Below are 24,665 nucleotides of genomic sequence, written 5' to 3'. Positions count from 1 at the left end.
AAAGTCTATGGACAGAGGAGCCGGAAGTGTCTCTAAAGTTGAGGTCATAGAACCTGATGAAGGTCAGCGGGGTGGACCAGCCTGCGGTGTTGCAAATGTCTTGGAGTTGGACTCCAGCAGCAGACCAGGCCGTAGAGGCCACCACTGGAGGGGGCTCATGTGCAGGAGGCCAAGTGAAATCACACTGGATCCTGCTGCCATGAGTCCCAGCAGCTTCTGGAACTGCTTCACAGTGAGTGACTGACCTTCTCTTAATGACCTTCTCTTAAGGTGAATGGTGTGTGTTTATCCCTGATGAGCAGCCATCGCGACTGAGGCAAGGAAAAACTCCCTTAGATGTTATGAGGAAGAAACCTTGAGAGGAACCAGACTCAAAAGGGAATCCATCCTCATTTGTAGAGTGTGATTATAAATCTTTAAACAATACAGAACACTGGAGAGTGTTCTGTATTCTTATCAAGGTCAAAGCTGCATCCATGCATTTTGTGAAGGTGCCGGCTGAAAGCACCAGGCCGAAAGCAAACCTCAGGAACCTCCTGTGAGCAGGAAGAATAGATATGTGGAAGTATGCGTCCTTCAAATCTTTTGTAATAAACCTGTCCACAGACTTAATCAGAGACACGACCTGCACACAACCTGAGCCTTATAAGTGAGTGGTTCAAGGAGCGTAGATCTAGAATTGGATGCCACCCCCATCCTTCTTCGGAACCATGAAGTACTGGCTGTAGAAGCAGGACTCTCTGAGTAAAGGAGGGACGACCTCGAAGGCCTCCTTCCTTAATAAAGTGCGTACTTCCTGTTCCTGCTCAGGCCCCACCAGACTGGGGGGCACATCCCATTGAAGTGGGGAGGAGAGGACCCACTGAGACACGTCTCAGGAAGTCTCTTAAGGGAACCAGCTTCTTGAGTAATTTATCATTAAATTTATGTTTTGGCTCTATATGTTTCAGCACTGATTTTAAATTACTGAATGTTTTTTAAATGTAGCAAAATTAACAATAAGAAGTTACTACATACTGCATTTTTATGCAGTAAATGCATAAAAAACTTTTTTTTGGCTTCTCCCGTTAGGGGTCGCCACAGCAGACCATCCGCATGTTTGATTTGGCACATGTTTTTAACCTGGATGCCCTTCCTAACGCAACCCTCCCCAATTTATCTGGGCTTGGGACCGGCATTTAAAGTAGCTGGGGTTGGTTCCCTGACTGGGGATCGGACCCGGGGCACAGCGGTGAGAGCACCGCATCCTAACCACTAGACCACCAGGGAACCTTATGCAGTAAATGTATAACTGGATATATTTGCTCAACTGAATATATTGCTGAAGCACAACTCCAGCTCCAAAATGAATTATGCAGATCTTCATTTAAGTGTTTTAGAGCCGCTTTCTCACTATACTTTAAACATTCAGCAGATCTCACAGTTTCAATATATTTATGACTTACGATATTTTATACATTGTAAAATTACAAGTGGGAGTAACAGGAGTTTATTTTACTAGATAATTTATTTGGGACGTGACAGTCATTTTACTTTAGTATGATGTTTTAATTCAGTTCTTTTTCCACCTTAAGAACAGAACAGCATTCTGCAATTCACCTGTCTAACCACTAGGTGTCTCTACCCTAATGGCTGGGTTACTTAAGAATCCAAAGTACTGATTTATTATGACTCTTTGCTTAATCAACTGCTAAATCAATTTATGTGAAAAGACTCTAATGTGACTCTCAGCACAATGATTTATTAATAGAACGGATTTATTAATAGAATTATCATGCGCCCAAAACCTTCGGTTGAACTGCTAAAAACAAATTGTGTAAATAAGGTCAGTATAATATAAGAGACTGAAGTTTCTTCATAATTTATTCCTCTCTAAATGTTCTGCTTGCTGTTGTACTGATGCTGAACTGTATGTTGGTGATCAGTAGAAACACAAAGCGCCAATGAAAAGTTTAAAACAGAGCGTACGCTCGACCCTGATTGGTGAATTTTTATCCTTATAAATAAAAAAGAATGTATTGTAAAATTAAAAAAAATTATATATTCGACTTCCAAATGTAGTGAAGTTACAGTAAAGTTTTTCTCAAATGGAAATACTTCAGTAAAGTACAGAAACATTAAAAATCTACTTAACTACAGTAACCAATTACATTTATTTCATTACAGTCCAAGATTTCCCATGATGCTAATGTCCCTGGGAACATGATGGGAACATAAAAAAATTTCCATTGTATGAAGAAAATCTCCAATCTGAAAAAAGACCTAATATTGAGATGGGGAAGGGAAAAAAACACTAAAGAAACTGAACCAAGTTGAGTCTAGTTAATCAAAAAAGAAACTCCAAACAGATATAAAGTGAGTAAAGTGATGAATCACAAGAAAAGCAAGGTGGAGATGTAACATGCACATGTTGCATGTAAACACAAAAACAGGGAAGCACACAGATCATCTCTAGGTTACGTATGTAACCCTAGTTCCCTAAAGGAAAATGAGACGCTGCGCCGAAACGGATTTGGAATGCGCTCGAGTGTTCACGCATAAAATAATGTGTGTAATCAGTAAAAAATTGGACACTGGCCGTCACTGGCGAGGTGACGACCAGAAAGTATAAAACGCATATAGAGTGAAGGCAGCGGCAGTAAGGGAGAAGGAAGCGCTGCAGGGATGCCGGAGGTGTGGCATAGTGACGCAGCATCTCGTTTCCTCAGGGAACTAGGGTTACATATGTAACCTGGAGACGTTCCCTTTCAGGAACTCGAGCTGTGTCAAATCGATTTGGGAGCGAGTGTCCAATCACGCCAGACCATGCCCAGTGTGTGTATGTCAAACACAGCTAGGGGAGGACTGAGGGGCCAGGAGTGGCACTGCGGTCTAGGTTATAAAACCACACAAAGGTCAGCAGGGTGGACCAACCCACAGCGTTTCATATGTCTTGGAGGGCAACTACAGAAGACCAAGATTTTGAGGCAGCCACATGGAGTGGAGTGAGCTCTGACCCTGAAGGGAGCAGGGAGACCAGAAGACTCATAAGAAGATGTGATAGCATCAACAATTCACCTGCTCAGAGTCTGCTTATTAGCAGGGAGGCCTCTCTTGGTCTTTCTCCAAGGACCTTTCCTGCGAACGTAGGTGTCCAATGCGTGCACTGGACAGAGCCGATTCAGTTTCTCCTAGTCTGGGGCCTGGAACGGAGGAGGATAGAATGCCTGTAATCTTACGGCATACGGGGGTACAGGAAGGCACAAGCCATACATGGGGTAAACACCAGGAAGGAGGGGGGCCACAGTAAGGGCTTGCAGGTATCCTACACTCTTGATAGAGCAGATGGCCAACAAGAACGCTGTCTTGATTGAAAGATGCCTCCAAGATGCCTCAACTAGAGAATGGCTAAGACAGAGCCCCCAAATGATGGCCAGGTCCCACCCAAGCACTCTAGTTTGTACCAGGGTCCTCAGCCTCCAGGTGCCGGGGAAAAAAACGTTACCATCGGGTGCCTGGCCACGGGGGCGTGATAAGCCATAATGGCGGACACGTAGACATTTAGGGTGGACGGAGCCAACCCCTTGGTGAACTGTCCCTGGAGGAAATCCAGCACTGAACCAACCGGGCAGTGGACTGGATTTAGCTGGTGGTGCTCACACCATGAGCAGAACAGACGCCACCTGGCTGCATATGACCTCCTCATGGAGGGAGCTCTGGAGGGGAGAATGGTCTATCCACCGAGGTGGTAGCCTGGGAGCGAGTGGTGGACCAAGCAGGTAAGGTTGAAGAAAAGGGACAAGCCCATCTCAAAACCCTCTGTGAGGTCGATTTGTGAGCCCCAGGAACTGCCGCACCGCTCCGCCTCAGCGAGAGAACCGTGAAGAGCGCAAGCGATTGCATTGACATGCAGCTGGCTCTCTCGAGAACCGACTAGCGTGCTATATATATATATATATATATATATATATATATATATATATATATATATATATATATACTACCGGAAAGTACCCGTGCTTCGCTACGGAAGGCAGAACGCTAAGCAATATGGAAATAAGCAGTAAGCACTGAGCAGAACTGGATGATCAGAGATCAGAACGTAACGTCAACAAATAACGTACTACCCCTTTGTAGTAGCGATACAGGGCAAACTACTTTGAAATTAATTTTTATTGTGCATCTAACATCTAATAAGAAACAATGTACTAAGTTTCATTAGGATCCGTAATGTTATTTCAAAGAATTTACAATGCGTGAGAAATCGCGTTTTTCGCGAGTTAGCCGCGATCCAGGGGGAATTTTTTCAAAACCCTTTCTTAGTGAGCACCTAAGACCCAAGAGGAAGGTATGTTCCAAATTTCATTGCAATCCGTTCAGTGGTTTTTGAGATTTCATGATGAGTGAGTGTGTCAGTCAGTGGTATTTGAGCTTTATATACTCCTGAAGGCAAAAGAGAAGACAGAAAAGTAATTTAAAACACAAATTAAAACTAGCATCGCATTACAACAGCCTGGCTCTCGACACAGTCAACAGCCCAAAAACTGCTCGTTACTAGATCCGTACAGAGGCACGTGAACAGAGGAAAGGCACTTAACAGATACAAAAGAAATTCGAAAAATCACTACACTTAATAAGAAAACAAAAAGAACATACCACAAATTCAAACTAATCAAAATAATAGAAATCAAAAGAAATGGATTCCCATTTAAGTAGGGAAACCTCAACCCGATAAGGTTAGGAAAACAAACAAAATAATGAAGCTAATGCAAAAATAAATGATTAAATCACAACACAAAAAATCAGGTAATGACTACCCTGTAACACGCCACTTCTAAATCAGTTACTCACACTACCGTTGGAAATAAGCACCATGCCCCCGGTCCAGCTGATCCTGCAGGTAGTTATATGCTGCAACAAGAAACTGTTAGCATACAAGAGCAGCAAAATGTTAATCAGTTGGTGCCAAATGGAAGTAACATGGAGCTCCAGAGAACAGGAACAGGAATGTCCAGCTGAACCCAGCGAAGCAGGCAACACAGAGCACAGATGCTGTAGCGTGGAGCAGCTGCAGTCGGAAAAAGCAGACAGTCAAGCCAACATCAAAGCGGTATAAACGATGCACATAGCGCAGGAAAGCCACACAGCAAGCGAAAAGCCCACTATAGCAGCCCACTATAGCAGCCCACTACAGCAGCAGCCCACTGTAACGTCCCTTGCACATTGACCCGCACCTTAAATAGGGAAAACACACTTTAATCAGCTGATTGTTAAAGCCCATATATCGTCGATAATAACGTCAGCTTCAACACATACCTGTACAACGACTCATGAGGCACGGATGCAGATGTTTATTAAGCACGTCTTCCTAAACACTTAGCGGCTTCCCCACAAAGCTCCTCAGTCCACCCTTAAATGAAATAATTTTATAAAGACCCAGTGTGATAGACCATAATATTACAAAACATTGCCTGCCAACAGCTCCTACCTTGCCACTATCCGCACGTAAACCCAGAAGTATGGCGGCTCGCTCGCGGACAAAGAGCAAATGCCCACACAACACAACCCTAAATTACTTTATAGGCAGGTAAATGAGCATAATCAGCCTCAGCTGACTAGATGACATCAAACCATTCTGCTACATATAAATATACAGACAGAGCGCTTCGTGAACAACCAGAAGCTGCCGCTGCTTTCACTCGATATGCGTTTTATACTTTCTGGTCGTGATGTCACCTCACCGGTGATGGCCAGCTTCCAATTTTTGACTGATTACACACATTATTTTAGAGTGTGAACACTCGGGCGCGTTCCCAATTGGAGTTGGAGTAAATCTCAGACGGGGCTGAGGGAAGTTGTACAGTAGAGTGAAAATACTGCTGCTGTATTTATTTTCATAAACAGGACATGGAACCTGAGCACAAGAAGGAATATCAACTGTAATCATTTACCTAAAAACATAAACATGCATTTACATAGAAATTAAATTCTTAATGATCTTTTCTCAAGTAAAACAGATTAAAGGCAATTTTCCTCTCAGCTTTCTCATCAAAATGGTCACATCATCAACAACTCACCCATTTCTGTATCATCATAAGTATTTAAATATTAGAATATGTGGGGGACAAAGTCAAGTCTTCACCTTGACTACAGCCAGGGGTTTTCTTATAATTACAATTCACATTGCAATTTATATCTAAATTACAGCACCATGCCATCTAATGTACAGTATATGTCTGGTTTAATAAGATACATGCGATTGATTACTGTTAGGGTTCTTCCCACTGTCACCACTAGTTGCCGCTATTGCTCCACTTTCTCAGTTTTCCCTCCTCATGGACTGTTTAAGCCAGCTTATTTCCTTTGTTATTGTTTTTGTCTAGTGCTTGTGTTTCTTATTCCCACCATGTTTCTGCGTTTAGTATTGTTGGTGTCTTTCTTTTGAGGCATACATTTTTCCCTTTTTGCCCTTTTCCCCTTTTTCCCTGCTCAAATAAACTCTTGTCATTTTTATCACTGTGCCTGAATCTCTCTCTCTCTCCACACCTGTGATCATCACCTCCCCTGTGATTTTCCACTAGAAAGTTACTCTCTCACTGTGATGAGCCCAGTTCAAGCTCTGGTCTGACAGTTACCTCAACCTTTCTTTCTTTCTTTCTTTCTTTCTTTCTTTCTTTCTTTCTTTCTTTCTTTCTTTCTTTCTTTCTTTCTTTCTTTCTTTCTTTCTTTCTTTCTTTCTTTTTTAAACTATTATATAAAAGAAAAATTCACCATATGGAGGTTTAAGGAGCTGTTTGGAAACTTCTCTGGACGTAGGGCTGCCAATTTACATAAAGTAATTAAAATATGAAAAAATATACAAACCAGTGAACTTTTTGTCTTTAAGTACTACATACATGTACATTAGAGGGCTATATTGGGATTGGGGTCCCTCGGGGTCCCAACACAAATCTTACTTAGCAGGAAATGTTACTTTTGCCGTGGAAGGCAGTGAGTCTTGCCATCTAGCAGAGCCCCCTAGTTGTAATGTTTTGTTTAAAAGTTGTTTATTCGTTTTTGAATAAAAATTAATTAATAAATAAAATCATATAATAGAATATATAAATATATAATAATATATATATTTTTTTTAAATGACCACCCATTATTTTGTCATGTGTGGTGCTTTACTTTGCTTTATTCTACTATCATAGGTGTTAATGGTCAGAAATTCAGCGTTTCTCGCACGGCTCGGATGTACATTTCTGCCAATATTATTTTCTCAATGAGGGAATCATGCAGTAAATTTACAATGCATTCATATTTATACTAATCTGAGTTTAAATAAATGATCTGATTTAATGTTATGAGTGTTTGCAGTACCTCTGGTCTTCTTTTTCTTCTGTACAGCAACAGCTATTAAAAAGGCAACGAGCAGCAGCACAAGAACCACAGACACGCCAATGATGATTGTGGAATTTGGATATTCTGAAAATTAAACACATTTATGAGACAATTGTATGTGTGCACACGAGTAAAGTGAAACTAAAAATGCAGATGTGGTTGATGTTGTGGTCTTCAGTTTGGGAATGGTTCATTTATTTGGCTGAAACTGAACTATTTTGGATATGCATTCTTTAATAGAGAAAAAACAATGTCTGAAAATGATCTAAAAACTATAATATATACAAGATTTCTCTTTTTGTTCACTGGGTAAAATTCTCCGAAAACACAGCATTCCTCTAGGGCTCCATTCTTTGATATAGATTTCTTTCTGCATTTAAAAAAAAAAAATAATAAAAGAATTCAAAAATCAAATGATATTCATCACATACACATACATACAGGGTACGACATGCAGTGAAATGCTTTATACGACGGTCCGGCATGAGGGGAATAGGATGGGGAAAAAGAAAAGAAGCAGATAAATAAGTATAAAGTATAAAAAAACTATATAAAATAAAATATAATAATATAAGATATAAAGTATATATAAAGATATGTATGTAAAACAAAGAGAAAAATGTATATAAAAAAAATTCTTATGGCAGTAGACAGTAAAACAGTAAACAATGTGTAACAAAGTGTAAACAATAGACAATTTTAGTGGTGGGTTGCCCATAAAGTGTCCGTGTGCGGTATGGTGGGGTATAAAGTGTCCATAAAGTGTCCGTGTGCAGTATGGTGTGGTATAAAGTGCCCATAAAGTGTCCGTGTGCGGTATGGTGGGGTATAAAGTGTCCATAAAGTGTCCGTGTGCAGTATGGTGTGGTATAAAGTATCCATAAAGTGTCCGTGTGCAGTATGGTGTGGTATAAAGTGTCCATAAAGTGTCCGTGTGCAGTATGGTGTGGTATAAAGTGTCCATAAAGTGTCCGTGTGCAGTATGGTGTGGTATAAAGTATCCATAAAGTGTCCGTGTGCAGTATGGTGTGGTATAAAGTGTCCATAAAGTGTCTGTGTGCAGTATGGTGTGGTATAAAGTGTCCATAAAGTGTCCGTGTGCAGTATGGTGTGGTATAAAGTATCCATAAAGTGTCCGTGTGCAGTATGGTGTGGTATAAAGTATCCATAAAGTGTCCGTGTGCAGTATGGTGTGGTATAAAGTATCCATAAAGTGTCTGTGTGCAGTATGGTGTGGTATAAAGTGTCCATAAAGTGTCCGTGTGCAGTATGGTGTGGTATAAAGTGTCCATAAAGTGTACGTGTGTGGTATGGTGTGGTATAAAAATAAATAAAACCAATGTAAAGCTTGTTTGAAAGTGAACTGTATACACCTCAATACCGTTTCACATTGTGCACTCAACTGGGATGAGTTTAAATTTGAAGAAGGTGGATATTAATGAAAAGTCAACCCGTATATGTACAGTATAACTTTAATATTAAGGAAATCATTGGTCTGGATTTTAAACCAGAATTATATTCTTGTTATAAGCTGCTGGAGCACTGCATATCACCTCACACTGTTACAGCACAACAGTTTTCTCATTTTTCTACTTTCCCATGTCTCCATTTCTGTCTTGTCATTTATTTCCCTCATGTACACTTATTGTCAACAGTTCTTTTATACATTGATTTATTTTGCAGTGTATTTGACCACAGTGAGGAGAAGCACAACAGACATTGCTTTGTGTTAAATTGCTTCAAGTTGAAAGAAAATAATGCAGTGTTGGTGAATTAAGGCTTGTCACTTCCTGCCTATTGCTAAACCACAGGATTTAGCAACATGCTTCTAATATCTACCACAATACCATTAATACGATATCTGATGTCATTGCTCTTGTAGTGGTTTAATCAGTGCTCTCTGTCTCATGTAGAATATTTATATAAAGGATCACATTTTGTACATACACACTGAGGTGCAGAAGCGATGGTTGGGTCTTTAGCATCGGTTAGTGGATTAGATGAAATTAAAAAGGAAGACGTAAACAGTGTGAGAGAAATGTGATGAAGGGTAGTTCAGGCAAAAAGTCCATACCTCCTGCTGCTGTTGATGATGATGACAATGGTGATGATGACGATGGTGGTGATGATGTATGTGTGAGCTTAAAATGTTAATAATGTGATGTTTATAATCAGTGAATTGTTGTGAGATTCTTTCTCTGTGTAACACTCGCCTATTTCAACCAGCAGACGCTGATCATCTTCATATGGTTATTATCAGCAGACGATGGTGGAACATATATGATCAAAATAAAGCTCAGCATCTATTTTACCACTGCAGGTATTTTAAATAGCATACACACATATACTGCCTGGTTGCCTGTGCACTGTCATGTTCACTTCCACTTCTGGAGACAGAAAAACACCCAGGAAGTGGCTGTGTGAACTGCACAGCTGCTGTAAAAAACTTTCTCACATTCTAGATCAGGGGTCGCCAACAATGTCACCAGCGGACCACATGAGTCGCCTGTGGGCCTTTTCTAAAAAATTGCCCACCATAGTGCCACTTTCCAGTGAGCTGCATTTCAAATTTTTGTTGCGATTCTTTTTTAAATCACACTTGCATTAGTATGAAGTTATATATATTTATATAAGTTTATATAAGTTATATAAACTTATATAAATATATATAACTTCATACTAATGCAAGTGTGAAGTGCAAGTTTTATATAAGTTATATAACTCTTGGGCCCTTGAGCAAGGCCCTTAACCCTCTATGCTCCGGGGGTCCCTTACGAGGGAAATATCAAGGTCCGTGACGTCGGAGTGACGTGGGGCCGCCTTCCCGTGGGCTCACCACCTGCAGGAGGAACCGTAAGGGACGGTGCTGTGAGGATTGGGCAGCAGTCGAAGGCGGGGGCCTGCTTGGACTGCTGCCCCCGCGACCCGAATTACGGATAAGCGGGAGAAAATGAATAAATGAATTAATGAATAAGTTATATAAATTACGTTTTGCATATTGATATTTATCTGTTTCCTACCTTGTTAAATCATTGTTGAAAATTATTGTGAGAAATCATTAACATGATCAGTGTCTTCACATGAATATCATTAATTATTAATAATAACATTTAATTAAAGGTAAATTGAGCAAATGTGTTATTTCAGAAGTGTGTATCAAACTGGAAGCCCTTTACATTAATCGGTACCAATAAAGTAGCTCTAAGTTTCAAAAAGGTTGATGACCCCTGTTCTAGATATTTCTGGTACTAAACTAATTAACAGTAAAGTTGCACTGCAAACTGTAATCTCCCATTTTATATCCTCAAAGTCCATGAGTTTGTGCACAATGTAGATTTTACATAAAAAATATTCCAGTTTTCACTGTTTTTTTTTTTTTGTGTTATTTAAGTGAATTAGATTTACTGTTCGTGATTGTGCCTCACTAACAGCTGCATCAATATAAACTTGCATGCAGCGTAGTGTCACTGCTTAATGTAATAGTTTATGACCCCTACTGTGACCCCTACTGACGGAGTATGAGTCATGAGCAAAACACCAGTGTTCTCCATGGTCAATTACAAACACAATGAGAGAGAAAGTGGAAGCGCAGAACCATTTTATTCTCAACCAGAATATATTTAAATTCTCATTTATTATGCTAAGTAAACAAAAAATGTTGTAAAGCTCTTTTATAGACCAGCCAACAGCAAATCTATAGACCATGAAAATGGTCCTTTGCAAATGGGGCATTCAAAAGTTCTATTAAGTCATTGGAAGAACAACAATCAACAACAATCTTGGTTTTGAATTATAGCATGAGGATTTAATGATGGAAATATTCCTGGCAAGGATTTAAAAGCAGGAATAACTTGTAACGGATCCACTCAGCTTGGGCAGGATTGTCAGGTTTACCTCTGGCTCTGACTGTATAGACATCAGGAAAGACTGTAGGATGTGGGTGTGTGTAAGTAATGTCTCTTTTATATATAGTTTGTATAATACACCACTCAGCACTGTTGAGCATATACACCAATCAGCCATAACATTATGTGCCTCATTAGTAGCAAAATATTTCTCCAACTGTTTCATTTTAATAACATTAACTTTTTCCAAACTTTTGTTGCCCCGTCCCAACTTTTTTTGAGACGTTGAGATGTTTCAGTATTCAAATTCAAAATGATCTTATTTCTTCCTTAAAATGGTTCATTTCCTCAATTTAAACACGTGATATGTTTTCTATGTTTCACTGTGAATAAAATATGGGTTTATGAGATTTGCAAATCATTGCATTCTGCTTTTATTTACATTTCGCACAGCGTCCCAACCTTTTTGGAATTTGGTTGTAATATGCAATGAATTTAAAGAAATGATTAATAAAAACAATAAAACTAATTTCTTGACAAACCACAGACATTAGTATACGGTAAAGTATGCTTTAGTATACAGCATTGTTACATGCAGGCTTGGCATCAGATGTTGTGTAATTATTTAAAGAAGATATTGAGTTAAACAGTAAAAAAATAAATGATAGCAAGTGAGTAACGCAGAGGCAAAACATCTGCTGGGGAAAAAACACTGCACCAGCATTTTAATCTGATCTTAATCTTATTTGTTTTTTGTGACTGTCAGATTCTGGTAGACTGAATCTGATTGATTATCAGTATTGGATGAATTCTGGTAGATTGTGTCTGACTGCTCGGTGGTTGGGTCTGGAGTCTTGGATTCAGATTTGGGTAAATTGGTGTTTACTGTTTCTTAAGGAGAATTAAAATTTGGGCTATTTTCATAAACATCACTTGTCTGAAACAGTAAAAAAAAAACATTAAAATATTTATAAGTGAAGTGAAAGGAAAGGAGGAAATCATTAGTTTGTACCTCTTTGGAAGATTGTCTCATCGTTCCACGACCTGCAGTGACATTGAGCAGGGAGACAAAGTTTGATTGCAAACTTCAATGTATTGAAATAAAAATGAAGCACTGAGATTATAAAGTTGAATGTTGGCTTTAAATGTAAATAATAGTTTATTAGGTGAAGATTGATGGAAGAAAACCTTTATGTTTGGTTTAAATAAATAAAAAATGCTGTGCCATTGCCTCATTAGTTAATGTATAAGAGGTGTGTGTTATTGGTGTGACTGTGTGAAGTGAGTTACTGTTGTCTTTATTTTTGGGTACAAAGACCAGCAACAGTTAAGCAGGTCATCATGAAGTTTGAAAATGAACGTTTTTTTACCTGGGCGATTTCTCTTGCAGTAGATTGCTATCATCACACCAACAGTGAACACCACTGCACCTGTGCTGAGCAGGAGGTAGGTAGTTAACCCTGGAACATCTGGACAGGATATAAATGTCAACAAAAGAACAAAATATACAAACTAAATAAAATATGGGGACAGACATTTAAACGCTGTTATACCGTGCTTCATATTTTCAGTAGAAGCTGTGATGTGTGAAAGCAGCCTACATGTCAGAACTGAGTGGGTTAAAAACACCAAGAACACAAACTTTTTATCTTTATTTTTTGATAGCCAAGGGTTTGTGTTTTTATTACTGATCAAAGTGCTGAGCAGAACTGTGATGTGAGGTACATGCTCATGCAATGGCATGAAATATTATAAACAGAAGGTGAGTGCCGATGTGTTCTCTGGCTTTTATCTTAGACTTAAATTTATTTTGTCACATACACATTCATACAGAGTTTAACATCTAGTAAAATGCTTTTTGCAACTGTTCAACCTGTAAACATTATATATATATATATGACTCATTTACAGTGTGGATGCAGGTCTACATACCATTGGTCGAGCGAGCAGTGGCTTTGTGTTCAACCTTCTCTAATGCAGTAACTGAAAAAAGTGATATATGATGAATGACATGACAGAAATATAATAAAGAAGAGCTCAGGGCGAAAGTTCTTACCAGTAGCTGGAGGTGTTTCAGTGTGCACTGATGGACTTGTGATATGTGGTGAAGCTGAGTATGTGGTGTGTGTAGATGGTGAGACAGAACTTCTGGCAGGATCATCTGAGAGAATGAAAAACAGGATCAATGAAGGCTCTTCTCTTCAGATAGTTCACAGCTTTTAGGTTTATGTTCCAATGTCTAAACCTTATTTATTAATTTCAGGCAACGGTGTTTTTTTTTTTTTGGCTGATTCTCTTATGTGCACATTAATAAATGCCAATCCATCTTATATCACCAAGTGTCTTCAATTCACAGTTTACTGATCTATAGCTACGCTCATATTTATACTATTAGAGAGTTAGAGAACAAGTTACCAACTCAAATAAAGCCGACTGTGCTTTAATAATCTCTAAATTGTAATGTGTTTATAATCAGTGAATTATTGTGTTAAATTTTTTAGTCTCCTCTGTGAAACACTCACCAACAACCAGCAGTTGAAGCTTTGTGTAAATATTAGGCCCTGGCTGCTGTACCACACACCAGTAAGTGTTTGCATCCTCTGCTCTCAGATCAGTGATGGTGACGGTGAAGATTTTGGCTGTTGTGTCGTCGTACAGAGAGAATCTGGTGTCTTCAGCAGGAGATCCAGACTGAACAGGAACGTCTTTGATTGCAGGCCAATGGGGACATTCACCTCTGCAGAGATACTTGTTGTTCTTTTCATATCCAGATTCATAGTGACATTTAATCTGAACTGATCTTCCTCTGTATCCAGTTACTGTAGTTACAGCATCAGATCCAGCTGGAGAATGAAACAGAGTGGAATGAAATGTGATCCAGGATGATTGTGTAATGTATAAAACCAAAATAAACATCAGTTTACTGGAATATTTAAGTTCAAACATTGTGACAAGAGTAAAAGAAGATCCAGGTACAACAAAATACATAAATGAAGCAATACATATATTTTAAATAAGCACAAAAGCACATTACACTTGAGTTCCATTTATTCTTTGCCTATTTCCTTACAATTCCTAACAAATCACTGAGTAAACTTGGCATGTAGGAACACACAGAACCCACCATTCAAAGCTTTATTTGCAGACTATTGGGAGATAAGCCAGCCCAGACAACATCCCTAGACAGGTATTCAGAACCTGCTCATAGCTGATTTATTTTCAGATGTATTAATTTCGACTTTTGCACAAGACTCAGTTCCCACCTGCTTAATAAAGGACCACCATGTTGGCATTTGCAAAAAAAAAAAAGAAAATTGAAAGGGAGTTAACGGAGGAAATGGGTGTAATTGTTTTATTGACTTTGATTCATCCTTTACGAGGGAAATATCAAGGTCCGTGACGTTGGAGTGACATGGGGCCGCCTTCCCGTGGGCTCACCACCTGCAGGAGGGACCGTAAGGGACGGTGCTGTGAGGATTGGGCAGCAGTTGAAGGCGGGGGCCTGCTTAGAGCGGGAGAAAATGAATGAATGACTTTGATTCACCTGAGTATGTGTTTGTTTGAATCACCTAAGGACTCGACAATAATTCAGTATTTCTGGGAATTTCTTTAACAATTGTATAAGCTCAACAGCATAAAGCAAACTGTGGAATGAGGATATCCTAACTTGGGAGTAAGTAATAATCTCTCTTTAATTTAATAGTCCTTCTTAAATTCTTCTTCTTACAATAATTTTTTCAAATATGCAGTCATTACTGGAAAAAAATTATGAGCTTTAGGCCAAAATCAAAGGTCATTTGTGTGATAGCACTCACAGAAACTTGGCTCTGCAAAGGGGATTTAGATTCGAGCCTATGACTGGATGATTTCGGAGTGCCTGTGCACATGGACCAGGAATCGAGGGTAAATGGTTAAGTGCATGGAGGTGGGTTATGTGTGTAGATTAGAAAGAATCGGTCCAAATAAGTGTTGATTGAGGAGAAAGTGTGCACTAAAAATATTAAGTTGTTGACTGTGTCATTAAGACCTCAGAATTTCCCTCGAGAGTTTCCTCAGCTGTTTGTCACATTCAAAGTTTACATTCATTCCCAAGCAAATGAGGACAATGCGGCAAGAAAGACTGAACATGTGGTTCACGAATTTCAGTCCACATCTCCTGACACACCCAGTTTTATTCTTGCCGATTTTAATAATTGCACATTGAAGAAATCATTGGGTCACTTTAACCAGTATGTAACCTGCCCAACATATAAGGATACACTTTTAAATCTGTGTTATGGATTGATTAAAAGAGCTTACAAGTCACTTGGTAAACTATGGTTGGAACCTCAGATCATAATATGGTGTTACTTGTACCAACATATAAAACTGTCCTGAAACATGAAAAAGTCGGGTTAATCAAAAGGAAAGATTGGTGTCAAGATGCTACGCTAAGTTTCCATAGTGTATGGAAAGTAGAGATTAGCCTTTTTTTATGGACTCCAGCTTGGACATTGATAAAGTAACAGATGTAATTTTAGTTCCCTTTCTGGAACTCGAGCTGCATTGAAACGCTTTGGGAATGCCTCGTGTTGTTCACGCTCTGAATCATGTGTAAAATCCGGCCAATAGGCAAGTCGAGACGTCATCGGCGGGCCACGATGTGTAAACCTGAAAGCTACAAAAAGGGTGAACGATGGTAACTTAGAGACGTTCTGTTTGGGAGGGGATGCACCGGTCAGGATAGTAGGAAAATAATTAATAGAATTAGTTTAAATGGATCAGTTCAGATGCAGTTTTGGCACAGGTTGCCACAGGTTTTTTAAATTTGATACTTCCTCCGGTCTTTGGTGGTGCGGCCCGATACAAGGCCTCCCTCTTCCGGGCCTCCTCCTTCAACCCTGGACGGGTGGCGAGACCCTCATCAGAGTGCCCTGGCCCACCTGGAGAAGGTGGGTTTGGGGCATCAGGTGCTGCCCCTGAAAGTGGGAGTAATGTCAGGAATCATACTGCCACGCCTCCCTCCGAGGCTCTCTCGCAGCCTCTCCCGGCGAAAATCACCAGCACCTGTTCCTCCTTCCCATTCCCCTTTATAAGCTCCCGTTCCGACCTCATTCGCGGTCGGATCTACTATTCATGTTATGTGATTTTCCCAATTCCAGACTGCCAGCATTTCTCGCTGGTTCATGCTCTGTTTTCCAATCCTGTGAATTATACTCGCTGTATGGATTATACCCGCTTTACGGATTTTCCCCGTTTTATGGATTATACTCTCTTTACAGATTATACATGATATAAGGATTATACACACCTTCGAGATTATCCCAGCATCACCGTTAGTAACTCTCCCTAATTCCCTATGATCACTGCCTTGACAAGAATTACAATTACAGCGGGAAAGCAGATGATGATGGCCCAGTTATACAATAGACTAGTTTTGGGTAAAGCCCAAAGCATTGTGTTAGATCATTCCCACCCTATGTACTGTATCAAGAGTTTCACCTCCTTCCTTCTGGCATGCAGTGCTGAAATTCTAGTAATAGTTTTAGACATTTATTTATCCCCTCAACTATAAAGTTTTAAAATTTAAGATAAATATATTTTGGAGAAATTCATTCATTCATTCATTTTCTCCCGCTTATCCATAATTCGGGTCGCGGGGGCAGCAGTCTAAGCAGGCCCCCGCCTTCGACTGCTGCCCAATCCTCACAGCACCGTCCCTTGCGGTCCCTCCTGCAGGTGGTGAGCCCACGGGAAGTTGGAGAAATTGTGTGTTAGAATTATGTGTTTCAGTTGTCTTGTGTATTGATATTCTTGTATGCTGCCACCGAATTACTTTTGGGAAACAAATAAAGACCTACTGAACTGAACTGCCACTAAAAAAGCAGTGGCGGGACATGCATTTGGTACCCGGGTGTAAGAATTACAGACTGCCTCAACCCAGATTCCACCCCACGCTATATCAAAATAAGCTCATCCGCAAAACGGCTTACATTTCACAAAAGTAGTTATGTAGAATTTTAGTTGTATCAATCAGAATCATAGACTTAATTTAATCAGTCTGGGAGAAGCAGCAAGCCCCAAGGACTATCTCTAACCAAAAGGTATCTGAGACCATGATTATCATTCACACAATACCCCTTCCTGACCTGCTTGGGGGCTGGCAGCAGCGAAGGTGCGAATACCGGTGATTACCACCTGCTAACCTCTGTCCCCAAGAATGGTCTTCCCCAGCCCTATTGTTTCCTAACGCATGTCCTATATTTAATTTACATTTAAAGGATAACTCCGGTCTATACTTCAAAGGGGAAGAACAATATAAAATATCTGGGCAGAGTTTGCTCTGGGTTCTTTTTGACTCCGATGAACCCAAAGTGCTTCGTGTATTTTGTCACTGCTACGCTGTTATAAACTTCTTAATTACGATCGTCGTTGTCCTCATCATTTTTTCTTACATTGGCGAGCCAGCCAGGAGGGATTTCCGAAAAAAAAAAAGCGGGGAAAGGTACTTCTTCTATGCTTTTATTTTATTTCAGGGAACCCCCTCGTTTAAAAAACCTAGAAAAGAAAGAGTTTAGGGGCAAGAAAAATATTTAGTTTATTCAGTATAAGCAGGAGGAGTTCTTAAGCCTATTCTGTACATTTCTGAGTAAGATTCTAACAGAACTGAATCAGCCTGACGTAGTGTGGTGGCAGAGTTGTATTGGAATTTTATTGTTTTCAAAGTAACTGAAGCAAAGTGCTTAAGTTTATAAGTTTTTAAAGTAATTTAAACTTTCTGTGAGAGTACTATTACAGTTTCTGACGTACGTGAAACTGGTAGTAGTGTAAAGAGCGCGACGCACAGCGGCTCTGTAAAGTTTATAACAGTAACCCGAAGTACTGTGGTTGTCCGACGCACTGTGACACTGTTTTAAACTCATGTTTTAAGCCCGAAGTACTGTGGCTAAGTACACTGGTTCAGGTTATAATGCGGTACTGTGACAGTGTAATATTTTGAACAGTTAGTTTGAATTATTTCAGAGGTTTAATCGGTAAATAGACTCACGGCTATTTTTAGGCAACTAGATAACGTGTAGTTGGGAAAAACGCGGTAATAACTGTTTTGTCCGACAGACTGTGACACTGTTTTAAACTCATGTTTTAAGCCCGAAGTACTGTGGCTAAGTACACTGGTTCAGGTTATAATGCGGTACTGTGACAGTGTAATATTTTGAACAGTTAGTTTGAATTATTTCAGAGGTTTAATCGGTAAATAGACTCACGGCTATTTTAGGCAACTAGATAACGTGTAGTTGGGAAAAACGCGGTAATAACTGTTTTGTCCGACAGACTGTGACACTGTTTTAAACACATAGTGTGGTTTTGTCTTGTATTGTGACAGTGTTGCATTTATAACTGTTTGTGTTATATTGCTGACGTTTAACAACTATTGTTACGGTGAATAAATAGACTAACAGGTATCTTAAAGTATCTACATAACGGTTAGTTGTAACTTTGGAGTATTTTGGAAATGGAAGAGCTGATTATTAAGTACATCACTAAACACGGCTCACAAGGGATGTTTGATGGAATAGAGAAGGTTAGTGATAAGCCTTATGAATGGGCTGTTTCTAAGTTTGAAACTTATCCTAAAATGCCTAGGAACAAACAAGGAAAAATTGCAAATGCCCTTCAGGGAGTTTTTGCCTCCTATAAGGTAACCAGGAGGAAGTTAGATGAGCTTGAGTCTGAAAATAAGCAACTTCTTTCTAGAGTCAGTATCGGAGACATTTATACAAAAAATTACCAAATCACTGAAAAGAAGAAAAGGACAGAATGCAGAAAGAGATCGCATTTCTGAAAACTAACAACAGTATGCTCAAATCATCTGTTGAATCCTTGTTTAATGATTTGGAGGAATCTAATGCTGCCTGTCAGTTTCTGATAAAGAATGGCAGAATTGAGGAAAATCCCAGTAAAAGGTTGATAGATGTTGCATCGTGTAACGGAGTTCCGGGAATATAAAATTTGCAGAAAGACAGTAATGAGGGTTCGGAGAGAGAGTCTCAGTTACTTAATAGTAAAGACTCTGACTTTACAGTTAGATTTCCAGTAGCACCAATTCATGTAACTACGACTGTGAGAGCTAATAAAGGAGGGGAGGAGCCAATGGTCTCGACTCTGGTCAGCCCCAATGAATTAGAAACCGTGATTAAGAATATTGGGAAATTTAATCCTGTAAATCAGGATCCCTTAGATTTTCTGAAAAACCTGGAACGATATGCCGACATTTACAAATGTACGGATGGTGACACATGCATTTTGTTAACCCTTTGTTTGCCTGACACCTTGTCTGGAGCCTTAACTAAGAAAGTAAAGGACAGAACTGCAAATGAGTTTGAAAGGAAACAGGCACTGCTTGAAGTGTTAGGGCTGATGTCAGTTAACTGGGATAAAATAGCTGACCAGTGGCATTTTCTGAGCGATTATTTGATGCGTTTAAAACTTTCAGTGGCAATCCTGATATTACTCAGAATAATGTCAGATTCAAATCTGCCTTGATTAAGAAATGTGATCCCCTCACCCACTCTGCTATAGCAATGCATGTGACACATTTATCTGAATACAATGACATTATTACTAAGATGATACAGTTTTACAGTAGTAATTCTAGTTCAAAAACGTCTCATCCTGTATCGGCACTAGGTGTTGAGAATCCAGATTTTAAAACCACGGAAGAATGTGAGCAATTGAAGTTGCATCATAAGCAAAGTAAATTTTGTTCCTTTTGCCACAAGATTGGCCACATAGTCCACAAATGCTGGTCTTTAGGAAAGAGACGTCCACCACCCTATTTCCTTCGATGCAGAAATATGCATTCTGATAACCCAGATCAGGTAACTGTGCATCTAAAAGAAACTTTATGTGAACTCACAGCAGTATTCAATAAGGCTATGGGGTCTGTAGTAAAATGGTTAGCTGTCCCCTAAGAGTAAAAACTCTGTTTGCTAATGTTGCCTTGGTTAACGACTTACTGCATTTTATGCCTTTCGGTCCCGACAAAGATTCCCGACAAAGATATTGAGTTTAAAGCAACTTTGAAATTAAGCTTATATTGTTAAAATTACAGTCCTTGCAGTTGTTCTTATGGAAACATATGCTATAAGTTACACATGTAACAAACATAGATGTAGACTAATGTGAATTTAGCTGGTGTTGAACAGTTGTTAATGTGCTCAAGTGCATTGAGGCTAATGTAGCTAAAGTTTCTACTGTTGTGTATTAATTTAGATTAATTGTTATGCTGTAGTTGTTAATGCACTGTGCACTGTAATACATTTACACCAAAGTGGTTAAAAATTGTTGCATAAGACTGGATTTGGGGTAGAATTGTAGCATTTAGGCCTTTCAGAGCTGTAAATGTTAACCATAATCAGTAATCTTATGTTGGAGATTTAAACTACAATTTGATAATGATCTAGCTAAGTTTTGTCCTATTAGCCATGTTTTAAAGTGACTGCTGACAAGCTAAGATAAGAGGAAAGGTCTATGCTTGTATGTCCATAGACACCACTGAGCTAATAGAACAATTGTTTAGTCATTAGATTATTCAATGTGTGTGTGTTAACTATGTTGAACCAATCTCTCAAGGTGGAATTGTATTGGTTATTTCTACCACAAGTAACACCATCAATACCACAGTAAAGAATAGAGTTAACTGCTGAATTTTAACAGGTAATGCTTCTCCCACAGCATTTAGAGGTGCTACACCTTAAACTTAAGTGATGCTTTGGTAATGGGCTGTCATCCCATTCAATGTTTATTTATTGTTAATGTGCCCAGTGTTTTCAGAGGAAACTCCAGATACACTGAGAACTTTTATGTGTGAAAAGGGGAGGGGGGCAATTCTTTCTGTTTCCCTGAGTTTTTCAGAATCACAAAACAAAGATGGCTGAACGGCTGGTAGCATTGTCCTTTCCAGTGACAAGAATGATGCAAGAATATGCAGAGCTACAACCAGCACTTCCTGCTGGTTCGGTGAAGACGAGACCATATCAACAGACATCATTCGAACCAGAAGAGCAATTCGTTTATAAAAAATATCCCAGAATCGTATTTTTCCTATTCCGGTTTAATTTGGGATGTAACTTTTAAGATCACTGTATGTATGTATGTATGTTATATTCCTCATTATTGGCCAAACATTATGTTGTATGTGTTCCATGTTAAGATTTCAGACAATTCTAAGATCACTATAGGACATTCCCATCGTTTATGAAAGACTTTACTGTTTGTGTATGTAATTTTCCTATTTTTGACAGTGTATTATGTTCTATTGTATTTGTTTTATGTTAAGATGTCAGATTGCGTATGATTCAATATTCAATGTAGGATGCCTCTATTGGTTATGATGGTTCCTGAAGGCCTCTATTCCAAACCCAGATTAAATTTTACATATAGCCAAATATTTTATAGAGATATGTCTAATACGTTTGCTCAATTTTTTCTTACAAGGGCCTTCAGTGGGAACCTACTCCACCTCTTAATACCACCACTTTCACGTCGCAATTATAGAAACCATCAATACTATGCAAAAACGCAATATAACAACGCATGGCATTGCAGAGAGACAGGCATTTCACAAATGGAGGGTGAAAACCATTTTACTATAGCAAGAAACCCAGTTAAGACTCCAAACCTCTACAATACAACCACTATTCTATTCTGAGCTAGCTAGATGCCCTGTGAGGCAAATATGAAATCTGATTGGTTAAAAAGGCCAGCAGTATTGACTGAAGGCCCTGGGCAGATTAGATTGACATGGCAACACATGGAGGCTGAAATCTGATTGGACAAAAAAAAATCTAACATCCACATACACATACTGGAAGCAGTGCAGCCAAGAGAAATGGAACAAATATTAGAATTTAGGTTGTGAATGTAGGTCAGTGCTTCTGATAGTGTTTAGTCCAGCAGAGAAGGCTTTGCTGGCCCTGACCGCCCGCCACTGCCAAAGTCATTTTGGATTGGATAACATCTCATGTATACAGTCCACCAAATCTTCCAATTAGAATGAAAAAATTGCACATGTAAAAATGGCGACAGACTACTTCTGCATACTTTGCACATATACATACACCACTGTACAAATGCTATAATACAATGGACCCAATCTACCTCTGCATCACTTACCACATGTATGTCCACCATGATTACTTTGTACACTGCCAAATGTATGCATGCACACACTTTTGTTTCTTGCATTTACAATATAGTAATTTATAATCTTGCACATGATGAAACTGCAGACTGACTGCACTGATAAAGCATTAGCCCTGACCTTTAAACACATAATGTAAAGTTATAGTCAGTTTCTCACCCTCTACACAGATAGAAAAACCCTTCTAAGTGAATGTTATAATTAAAATAAGTAGATGTGGGTAAATATTCTACAGTTTTATTGACTTGAACATATACATTTACTCAAGAATGCAGTATAACTTCCTCTTTGTGTTTTAAAAATAACTAAAAAAAAGACTCAGCAGCCCGGAGATCATTTCTGAACCCTGGAACCTCATGATAAAGGTTCTGTCCAGCTATTAATGTCGATCAGTGCAAAGTTTTAATGTTGACGATGAATATGTCAAAGAGTTGTAACTTACCTATAATCAGGAAGAATTTTAAAATTAGGAGGATCTTCATTCTAAGTGCCGTGTTAGTCATCTAGTTATTGACTATGTTAGTCACTTCTCTGTCTGGGTGAAGGTGTGGGGAAGGTGTGGCTGGTGTAACCCTGAACCTCCTCACTAGTCAACACATATCCATCTCTATCCTTTATTGCTATTACTTTCAGGACATTCTTCCCAGCTCGTGTCCTCTGCCTGGCCAATCGGTATAAATCCTTTTCTTCTTCCTTAGTGTCCAACTTCTCATACAGCTCCTTGGCTTTCACCACGTATATACACATTTATGTTTGCAGTTGAGGTTCAAGCGCCTTGCTTCAATGAGTCCTGGCTTAATCCAGCAGTACTGAACCATGCCATCAGATTACAGAAGAACAGTGAGTGAGATGAAGAAATGCTAGGAGAGGAAACTAGATTCACAGTTCCAACAGGCTGGCTCTAGGAACTTACCTATAATCAGGAAGAATTTGAAAATTAGGAGGATCTTCATTCTAAGTGCCGTGTTAGTCATCTAGTTATTGACTATGTTAGTCACTTCTCTGTCTGGGTGGCTGTGAAGTGTCTATTTGTGTGCTTAAAGAGACAGCAACGTCTTGTCTTGCAAAGCCTCTCAGGAAGTGCCTGTGTAAAATGTTTTGCACATATGCTGTAATAAAAAAGTCAAGAAGTTTTAATTGTCATTGCTACCGTATATATCTGATGCAGTACACAGTGAAATAAGACAACGTTCCTCCAGAACCCTACTGCCGCATTAAGCAACGAATAAAAAACGTAGAGACGGGTTGCTAACTTTTTCTATGCTGACTCGTCATTCTTGCTGATGAGACCCACCACGATCGTCATCGGGGATCTTGATAATGTGGTTTGAGCTGTTCATTGCTACATAGTCGTGAGCAGAGTGAACAGCAGTGGGCTAAGCATGCAGCCCTGAGGGGCTCCAGTGCTCAGTGTGGTGGTGCTGGAGATGCTGTTCCCGATCCGGATTAACTGATGTCTCCTAGTCAGGAAGTCCAGGATCCAGTTGCAGAGGGAGGTGTTTATTAAGAGCATTCATACGTAAGTGTCCTTATTGTCCATTTGGGTGAGGGCCAGATGGAGGGTAATAGAGATAGCATTGTCCGTGGAACAGTTTGAACAATATGCATACTGCATGGTGTCCAATTAAGGTGGATGCTGTGTCTTGATGTGCTTCATGACAAGTGTCTCGAAGCACTTCATCACGATGGGTGTGAGAGTGACAGGACGATGGTAATTGAGGCAGAGACTGTAGATGGGACGGGACGACGTAGAGACTGTAGATGGGACGGGACGACGTGCGACGGGGCGATGGTCATTGAGGCAGAGACTGTAGATTCTTTTGGCACGGGGACGATGATCGTTTTTTTGAGACATGTACAGTAGGAACAACAGTGCTGCTCTGGGAGACATTGAAGATGTCGTTAAAAACATCCGTTAGCTGTTCTGCACATTCCCTGAGCACCCTGCCAGGAATGTTGTCTGGTCCAGCAGACATCCGTGGGCTGACTCTGCATAGAATTTACTTGTCAGGCCAGCAGAACTTCCCGGAAACCGAAGTTCAGTAGAACGAGGTTTTAATGAAACAAGCAGACCAATAGGTAAAAAAACAGCAAACAATAAAGTACATAAAAGTCCTATGAGCTCTGGTAATCCTATGAAAAGGTTAAGTCCGAGAAATACACACAATCCTGAGAAAGGTAGTACTCCAAGAGAGTCCTTGCGTGAGAAGTCCGTGAGTGTTCTCCAGCGTGAACTGTAGAACCGATGGTGACATGAAGGTGAGTGGGGCTTAAGT

The 24,665-nt window shown here is 39.6% G+C and overlaps 1 protein-coding gene and 1 long non-coding RNA gene across 2 annotated transcripts in view; one reads left to right on the top strand and one right to left on the bottom strand.

Moving 5' to 3' along the window:
• Nucleotides 1-24,665, bottom strand: part of LOC310715880 (uncharacterized protein) — a 184,087-nt gene that overhangs the window by 94,101 nt on the left and 65,321 nt on the right. Inside the window, exons 9-10 of the mRNA XM_083522577.1 lie at nucleotides 13,730-14,050; nucleotides 13,264-13,368 (exon numbers count right to left, since the gene is read on the bottom strand). Coding sequence (XP_083378703.1) covers nucleotides 13,264-13,368; nucleotides 13,730-14,050 — 426 coding nt within the window. The remainder of the gene's footprint in view (nucleotides 1-13,263; nucleotides 13,369-13,729; nucleotides 14,051-24,665) is intronic.
• LOC310715918 overlaps nucleotides 10,955-24,665 on the top strand; it is a 68,747-nt gene continuing 55,036 nt past the window's right edge. Inside the window, exon 1 of the long non-coding RNA XR_014530435.1 lies at nucleotides 10,955-11,848. This is a non-coding gene — a long non-coding RNA (uncharacterized lncRNA). The remainder of the gene's footprint in view (nucleotides 11,849-24,665) is intronic.

This window comes from Silurus aristotelis (genome assembly GCF_946808225.1).
Source record: "Silurus aristotelis genome assembly, chromosome: 20".
Classification (NCBI taxonomy): domain Eukaryota; kingdom Metazoa; phylum Chordata; class Actinopteri; order Siluriformes; family Siluridae; genus Silurus; species Silurus aristotelis.
Note: the sequence above shows the minus strand (reverse complement) of the source record. Positions and strands in the feature narration are given on the sequence as shown.